Source organism: Leucopleurus acutus (genome assembly GCF_964270905.1).
Source record: "Leucopleurus acutus genome assembly, chromosome: 15".
Lineage (NCBI taxonomy): Eukaryota > Metazoa > Chordata > Mammalia > Artiodactyla > Delphinidae > Leucopleurus > Leucopleurus acutus.
Window position 1 is genome coordinate 7,782,377 of NC_139157.1, and position 9,472 is coordinate 7,791,848.

Here is a 9,472-nt window from a genome sequence, read left to right on the forward strand (position 1 = left end):
CCTAATTCTCCCCCTTTCCTGGTTCTGGGGTCACAGCCAACCCCCACAGTGGGTCAGATGGTGTTAAAGCAATGGAAGAGAGGGAAAAGCAATAATAAGAGGACAAAAACAGGTGACCTACAATCAACCTTTCAGGGACCTGCTCCTGGCGCCCGGCTTGACCTGTGCTCTCCTCTTTGCTCAGGTTCACGAGCTCGGTCCTCTACCAGGGCCTCATCATGTACATGGGCCTCGCCGGGAGCAACATCTACCTGGACTTCCTCTACTCTGCCCTGGTCGAATTCCCGGCCGCCCTTATCATCCTCATCACAATTGACCGCGTGGGTCGCCGTCATCCATGGGCGGCATCAAATATGGTGGCAGGGGCAGCCTGTTTGGCCTCGGTTTTTATCCCTGAGGGTAAGTGTCAGGCCAAGCTGGGGTCTTGTCTTCCAAGGCCCTGAGAAGAGGGGGTATTACAGCCCTTTGAGAGAAAGACCCTGTCATTTAACATCCAAGTCAATTTGGAAAGAGTGAACAAAATATCTGGGACCTTCCTGAGTGAAGCCACATGGCAACTCTGCCTTTAAGAACAGTGGCACCCAGTGGTTGCCTGATGTAACATAATAACACCCAGTGGTTCTTTGATGTAATATAACAAGAGAGGCTAGGAGGACCCATGCCACAGGCCATTGAGCTGGCCCAGAGCAGGGGTTAGAAGACCACAGAGAGAAAAATGCTATTTTGGGGGGGTGTATGCTATTTCTTTTGGGTGACTTCTATAGACTAAAGTTGGTGCAACTTTGGAAGCTGGTATAATTGTGTTGTCATTAATGACTGGGATCTAAAGTGAAGAGAGCATCAGAATTGTGTCTGAGGCTAAAACAAACAGACATGGGGACTTTTGCTGAATTGTCCTGAGTCTAGAAGAACCGATTGTGCATTCTTGTCTCAGTCTGGAGGGTGCACTTTCTCCTTGCAAACGCCCCTGGGGCACTGTTGGGAGACCAGGGAGTGAGCGCAGCATGTGTCAGCGGTGTGCTTTCCCCTTCAGATCTGCGCTGGCTAAGAGTTACCGTCGTATGCTTGGGTAGAATGGGGATTACAATGGCCTATGAAATGGTCTGCCTGGTCAATGCGGAACTGTACCCCACATGCATCAGGTGAGCCCATTTCCTTCAGCATGAAGAAAGCAGCTGGGACATTTGTTTACTGGTGAGAACGACCACAGGTGCCGGCAGAGGACACCGTACCTTTTTCTTCAATTTATTTTATTGAAGTACAGTTGATTTACAATGTTGTGTTAACTTCTGCTGTACAACAAAGTGATTCAGTCATTATATATATATATATATATATATATATATATATATATATATATATATATATACACATACACACATTCTTTTTCATATTCTTTTCCTTTATGGTTTATCATAGGATATTGAATCTAGTTCCCTGTGTCCCTGTGCTATACAGTAGGACCTTGTTGTTTCTCCATCCTATATATACTAGCTTGCATCTGCTAATCCCAAACTCTCAATCCAGCCCTCTCCTGCCACCCCCTCCCCCTTGGCAACTACAAGTCTGTTCTCTATGTCTGCGAGTCTTTTTCTGTTTTGTAGATAAGTTGATTTGTGTCGTATTTTAGATTCCACGTATAAGTGATGTCATATGGTATTTATCTTCCTCTTTCTGACTTACTTAGTATGATCATCTCTAGGGAGGCAGCTTACCTTTCAAAATGCAGGGTAAGAGAGGTTGACACCATTTCAAGGCAGTATGCAGGTCACACCTCACACTTACAGGATAGGGTAAAGCACAGAAACCATGTGATGAGAACAGAAGCTATTGAATTGCCAGAGACGGATGACCAAATGTCAACATGAGGGAGAGTAGCCCAAGCAGGACCATAGAACAGAGCAGGGGAGACAGTGATGAAAGTAAAACATGAAAATTGTCCCCAACACTAATTAAAAATCTTCAAGAAAGTTCATATAAAACAAATACAACATGGGCTTCCCTGGTGGTGCAGCGATTGAGAGTCCGCCTGCCGATGCAGGGGACACGGATTCCTGCCCCGGTCCGGGAAGATCCCACATGCCGCGGAGCGGCTGCGCCCGTGAGCCATGGCCGCTGAGCCTGCGCGTCCAGAGCCTGTGCTCCGCAACAGGAGAGGCCGCAACAGTGAGAGGCCCGCGTACTGCAAAAAAAAAAACAAACAAAAAAACAAGTACAACAGAATATGAATGGAATTATGTACCATGTATCATTTATGTGCATTGACAATAACATGGACACTTTCAGTTCACACACACATTTTAATGATTTGGGGAAGTATTTATCTGGGGGGTGGGGGTGGGAGATAACCACTGTCCTTTGAGAAGTCAGAGGATGCATCCGTGTCCTGTGTTTCAGGAACCTTGGGGTCCTCGTCTGCTCTTCCATGTGTGACATCGGGGGCATCATCACGCCGTTCCTGGTCTACCGGCTCACCAGCATCTGGCATGAGCTTCCACTGGTGGTTTTCGGTAAGAAATCCTCAGAGATGTCTTTGAATGAAAACCGATTTTTAAGAGGCCTCCATGTTTCTACCTCGAAACAAGTGCTATGTTTGCAAGTAACTACTAAGTATGACTAGTCATTGGTACTACCAGTAGTGTAGTAATACTAGTATTACTAATAGTATTAGCAGCTGCCAGCACTCAAGTCTGGGGGCCCACGAGGACTTATGCCCATAGAGGTGCAAAGTCAAGGGAGAGTGAGGTGGAGTTTCCCCTGAAGGAGACCCTTCGCTCCTCACTGATTTCCACCCCTTTGTCCAAGAGCTCACTCTTTCTGCCTCCTCTATGCCCAGATGTAGAAAAATACAAACGCTTTTACTTCGTTATTTCAAAAAAGGCAGTTAAAATTTTGCAAAGGGCAATTTCAAAACCCAGGGGAAACAAAGACCAAGAAAATGCGTTAGAATAACAGGAACACCTGTGTGCGTGCTGGGCACCCCGTTCCTCAGATTCCTCGGCAATTAGATTTAAGGAGCATGGGCACAGCTCTTCCCTCTGACCCTGAAGGATGTACAGACACTGAGCCTGCCTCTCCCTGACCAGCCCACAGGAGAGAAGGGAAGGGACAAACCTAGTTATCAGCACATGCTGAACACGAGTCTGCAGACCGTGAAAGGGGCTGGGAATCCTGGGCATTCCCATCGTCTTTCCCCACAGCGGTAGACGGAGGGACAGGTCCTCTCCTTCTGTGCAGACACAGCTCCAGAGCCATACACGTTAACACTCACCTTGTCAGTGTTAGCCCCAAGGTCTTGGTGGACACATTTCAATCTTCTTTCAGACGCATTCTGAGTCTTTATTTATTTATTTACTTAATTTTGGCTGCGTTGGGTCTTCGTTGCTGCAGGCAGCCTTTCTCTAGTTGCGGCGAGCAGGGGCTACTCTTCGTTGTGGTGTGCGGGCTTCTCATTGCGGTGGCTTCTCTCGCTGCGGAGCACGGGCTCTAGGTGTGCGGGCTTCAGTAGTTGTGGCACGTGGGCTCAGTAGTTGTGTCTCGCGGGCTCTAGAGCGCAGGCTCAGTAGTTGTGGCGCACAGGCTTAGTTGCTCCGCGGCATGTGGGATCTTCCCGGACCAGGGCTCGAACCCGTGTCCCCTGCATTGGCAGGGGGATTCTTAACCACTGCACCACCAGGGAAGTCCCTGAGTCTTTCTTTTAATTTGACAGAAATGTGACACTTTTCCCCATGGGCATACAAGACTTAATCTGGGGGGAGGAAGGGAAAGCCCAGCTCGGGTGCACAGCAGGGGGATAGCGGACGGTTCTCCTCTTAGTGCCATGCGTTGTCACACACAAGTGTGTCTGCTCATTCCCTTCTTCTCAAGGGATTTTTGAAGGGGAATTTTTCTACTGCCATAGATCTGCCAGGAAAAGCTCCAAACCTTTGCTAGAACTCACCCTTGAAAGAGACCCAGTGAATGTCTCCGCGTTCCAACTTAATAACAGGATGGCCCAGGTTGATAGAACACGAGCTCTTTATCCTGAGATGACCGGCGTGGCTGGCCCTGCTGGGAGGCACATGCCCCAGATTCTTTCCTCCCCCGGCTCTGGCCAAGGGACCTGACCCCAGAGCCCCCTTTCCATCTTGGGGAAGCTCCCTCACACGCTCTGGATCCTTCCTTCCATCCCAATCTTGCCCATTCCCTTAGGTGGGCAGTGAGTGATGCATGAGTCAGCGGGACATTTCTGGGTAGAAAATAGATACTTCATTAGTATCTATTTTGTTTCTCTTAGTACCATTTAACCAAAAAATTGCTAAGTCCAGACCCAGAGGATCCCCCCATACCCAGACCCTCCCTCGGACCTTGCCTTTCCGTCTAAAGATAAAGGATTTTAACTGCATTTCAACATTGAAGTAAACTCAAAGACAATCCTCAATTTTATTTGACTGGTAGTTTCCTTCTCTCACCAACCTTTAATAGCTAGCAGGAAGCAAAACTAACAGTTTTACACATTTTCTTTCTCTTTTCACACAATAATGGTGTGCCAATTGTGCCAGAAATGGTCATCTAGAAGCCTGAAAACCAACAAATAAACACATTGGAAAATCCTGGTTGAAAGAGCACTGGAAAAATTGATAAGTGATATCCTAGTTAATTAGGCCTATCTTTGCAAATATAAAGTACTAAATGGATGACAATTTGATTATCTAATATATTCTTCACAGTTCACTCACTTCAGAGAATCGAAGCCAGCTGAATATGTCTCTTGTTTGCATGAGTTACAACCAAGTGAATCTCTCGAGGTTTGGGGAGATCTTGAGAGGTTAACTATTTAGTTCATGCCATGTGCCAGGCACTCTTCTAAGCACTTAACAAATATGAATTCATTTCAGCCTCTAACAAGCCTTTGTGGTGGAGATACCACCCCACTTTCTGTCGGGGAGTCTGGAGTATCAGGGAGATCAAAGAACTTCTCAGGGCTCTGAGACCAGTACTCAGGGTGTCAGTACTAGACCCAGGTGCTCAGAGCTACAGCCGGTGCCCTGAACCACTACACACTGGAGGCCCGTATTTCTGCCAGTTTTAAGCGTGCAAAAAGTGGAGTCCAATAGGCATTTTTTGAAACCCCCCAGCTAGTGAAGAACCCACATCCTACTTCCTGCATTCAATGATGGAAAAACATATAAAGATGTAACCGTAAATCCTAAAATCTTAATGGGAATTTAGAGAAACAAAAACACCAACATCTGCAAAAAATTACAGCTGGAGACAAAGGAAAAAAGGAATAAGAGAAATTTATCCAATACCTGAATCAGAACAGAAAGGCCTAGCTATCTGAAAAAGACTATATATATAGCCATATATATATATATATGAATCACTTTGCTGTACACCTGAAACTAACACAACATTGTACATCAACTATACTTCAATTAAAAAAAATAAAAAGCAAAAATAAATAAATAAAAATCCAATAAAAGGCCTGGCTATACTATTTAATGCTGTTATGAAATAATGCGGGATTCATTACTTTTATTTGCTAGTAATGACCCAAGTTTCTGACTCATTTTCATTACCGAGTGCTTTATATTGGCAGAGCTATATTCTTTCTTTTCTTAGCGTTGGTTCTTTTTCAGAGTTATTTTCTGACTCCAAAGTATCTTAATATCATGGCAATTTCCTCTAGCCTAGAATAACCTTGACTCAAAATGTTAAGTATTTCATTTCCCTATAAGGAATTGTAATCCAGCAGAGTTTGGAATGGGCAAAATATTTATGATGGGGAATAGGGCAGTCAGAGATAGCAAAGGAATCTGTTAAGTATAGGAAATCAGCACAAAAAAACACACACTTTTTTTAAAGAAATAAGGAGAGCTTTCATTATAGAGCCAGCATGGTTCAGTTCTGAATGTGATTTGCGTCTGTTGGTTTTCAGCTGTCGTTGGCCTGGTTGCTGGAGGACTGGTGTTATTGCTCCCAGAGACCAAAGGGAAGACTTTGCCTGAGACCATTGAGGAAGCTGAAAACATGCAGAGGTAGGGAGCTGGGATTCCTAAATGAACTATTCGATACACGCTTTGGGAAAACTCTGGAGCCAGTTGTAAAGAAAGATGAGGTTGGATCTATACCTCACACCATATACAGTGAGATCAATTCAAATGAAATCAAAGACTAGAATGCACCAAAAAGGAAACGCTAAAAGAATGAAGACACTATGGGAGATACCTTTAGCCTTTCATAGTGAGGAAGGTCTTTAAAATTTGACCACAAATATCCAGGACCCATTGAAAAAAGTTTACCTTCATAAAAACTTAAAATTCTATGTTGAAGAACTACCATACACTTCAAAAAAATAGCAAACTTAGAGAAAATATTCACTCCTTCATAAAGGGCTAATTTTCCGAATATATAAAGAGGTCTAACAAATCCGTAAGAGCAGCCCCTCAACAGAAAAAATGGGCAAAGGACTTGAACAGTCAATTTAGTGACAGAAAGAAAAAAAACAGTTCCAACATATATTAACCTATGCCAAATCTCTTTCATAATAAGAGAAGCGCAAAGTAACACCGCAGTAGTAGCCACTGAGATTGTTAAATATCAAACTGCTTGGCGGCATACAGGTGACCCTTGAACAATGCAGGGGTGAGGGGTGCCAACACCCTGTGCAGTCAAAATCCACATGAAACTTTCAACTCCCCCAAACCTTAACTGCTAATAACGTGCTGTTGACCAGAAGCTTATGGATAACATAAATAGGTGATCAACACGTATTTTGTATGTTATATGTATTACATACTGTATTCTTACAATAAAGTAAGCTAGAGAGAAGAAAATAGTATGAAGAAAATCAAAAGGAAGAGAAAATACATTTACAGTACTAGACTGTATTTATCGATACTGTAAGCTTATATCACCTGTTTATAGACAAATTGTCAGTACCTGCATTAACATTGTCTTATATGATACAAAACACTGTAGATGTTATACATATTACTAACACTAGACATCAAAAATGAAAAGATAATGTAAAAAAGAAGTCCATATTTATTAACAGATGTAGTGACTCAAGCATTGAAAATGAAGAAGCAGCAATATGATTGCTTTATGGTCGCCTAGTGTAATTGATAATACAATTGCTTCATGGCAGCCTAGCCTATGCACTAATGAATGAACTGATATAAAATGTTTATGTCATACATTATTACAGTCATATTCATAATACAGTATTGGAAACATTGTTACATTTTTTTTAAACACCACTTACCTGCGATGATAGGCTGATACACAGTTTCTCCAATACGAGCGAGAAAGGCGTATTGTACGATAATGTAATTCTTTGAAACCAAAATTATAACACAGAAAATGAACACTTTAATTTTATATTAAATATCACTCACCTTATGCCTATGTAAGGATAGGCTAATGTCTACATATACTTTATGCATTCATGACATGCTTAACTTTGTCTTAATTTTTTCAATATTTCTAGGTTACACGGTTCATCTGAGAGCTTTTTCAAATCATCACAAAATACCAAAAAATTTTCCAATATATTTATTGAAAGTGGACCACATAAGCGGACCCGTGCAGTTCAAACTCGTGCTGTTCAAGGGTCAGCTGTACAATGTTGGGAAAGGATGTGGGGAAATAGGCAGTATCCTACATCGCGAGTAGGAGTCAGATTTAAAACCTCTATGATGGGCAATATAACAATAGTATCAAAATTACAAATGTGCTTATCTTTTTACCTAGCAATTCCACGCTTCTAGGAATTTACATGTGCAAAATGGTGTATGTACAGGATTCTTCATTCAAGCAATATTTTTTATGTAATGAAAGATTGGGAACTTTCAATGCCCATTGATTGGGAGACCAGTTAGATAAATTATGGTACGTTGTTCAATAAAATACTCCCTAGTCATCAAGAAGAATGAGGCCACTTGATATACACTGATAAGGAAATTCTCCTACAGGTATTATTAATAAAAAAACGTAAAACATAGAAAAGTATAGAGTCTATCATTTGTGTACAAAGAGCAAAAAACATATATATACAATTTACTTGTATCTCTGGAAGAATATGCATAACATTGATTGTCTCTGGAATTGGGAGGCTATGGGATATCAGTAGGAGGGAGACTTTTCAGTGTATTAACTTTTTGTACTTTCTGAATACATATGAATCTATTTAAAAAGTAACCTTAAAAAATCTAAATAAAGAGAATCACATATGACACATTCCCCATGAATTTGTTTATGTGATATGCTTAGATATTACTGTTTATTTTAACCATATTCCATTTTTGGCACCATGAACTGAACTGAATTGTATCCATGCTACAAACCCTTCACATTTCGCATATTAAGCACTTGGGAAAGGTCACAGCAGAAGAATCACAGTGGTCTGAGGCTTTCCCTAGAACTTGGAAGAGGCTTTGAATCCAGCCAGATGTCATGCACTGGCAGCCCACAGGATACAAGGGTCTCAAGAGCTTCGCTTGGCCCCCATATTTTTTAAAGTGGGAAATCCACATAAGCTGAATTTCCAGGATCTGTTTTTTAAAAATCAGAGGATAGGGTAACACTGAACAGGCATTTCCTCCCGTTGACAATTTGCAGGAGCTGAGTGGTGACAGCTCAGCTCGTAGGAGGGCATGGTCGCTGGAGTCGGCCACAGACCCGCATTCCCTACATCCTGTGCCTAGGACACTTCTGTTTTCCGCCTGGCGAGTGTAGACATTTGAGTTTGAGATCCTTGACCGTGATCAACCAGCCCCCAGAGACCCCACCTCAGTGCAGCTTGTCATGCACGTGACTGCCTCCCCTCGAGGACAGAGACTACCCCATTTTTGGTCGTGTCCCTAGAGGTAAGCACAGAACCTGGCACACACAGAGCAGGTCCTCACCAAATATGTGTGGCATAAATGGAGAGCTCCTTCTACAGCATCCCTAAGTGACGTTCCCCCAGGCTTTTCCCAGCCAGCTCCGGCGTCAGGAAGGCAGTAACATGTGATGGCGAGGAACGGGCCAGGTCTGATGCCGAAACCTGGCCTCTGTGCACCGACACCAAACTGAATCTCAGAGACAGAGTTTTGGGTGAAGTAGAAAAGAATAGCTTTATTGCAGGTGCCAAGCTAGGAGTCCAGGGCAGCTGGTGCTTAAAAGACCCGAACTCCCCGAAGGCTTTCAGGGAAAAGTTTATAAAGACAGGGTGAGGGTGGGGGTTTTATGGGGTGTGTGATCAGCTCATGGAATGGTATGTCATTCAATAAAAGACGCCAACCATTCTGATTGGTTGGATGGTGGTGAAATCGGGAGTCAGCATCATCAACCTCCTAGTTCCAACCGGTCTGTGGTCTACGTGCCTGTGGGCAGCATAGGGTTAACTTCTTCCACCTGGTGGGGGTTTCAGTATCTGCAAAACAGCTCAAAGGACACAGCTCAGAATATTATCTATAGTCCTTAGGGAAGAAATAAATGTCCTTGA

At 43.2% G+C, this 9,472-nt stretch overlaps 1 protein-coding gene across 1 annotated transcript in view; it reads left to right on the plus strand.

The window, feature by feature from the left end:
* LOC309972262 (solute carrier family 22 member 2) overlaps window positions 1-9,472 on the plus strand; it is a gene marked incomplete at both ends in the record, with an annotated part of 28,537 nt that overhangs the window by 15,935 nt on the left and 3,130 nt on the right. The window contains 4 exons of the mRNA XM_082855876.1: window positions 185-399; window positions 1,034-1,142; window positions 2,398-2,510; window positions 5,921-6,020. Of these exons, the coding sequence (XP_082712002.1) occupies window positions 185-399; window positions 1,034-1,142; window positions 2,398-2,510; window positions 5,921-6,020 (537 nt within the window). The remainder of the gene's footprint in view (window positions 1-184; window positions 400-1,033; window positions 1,143-2,397; window positions 2,511-5,920; window positions 6,021-9,472) is intronic.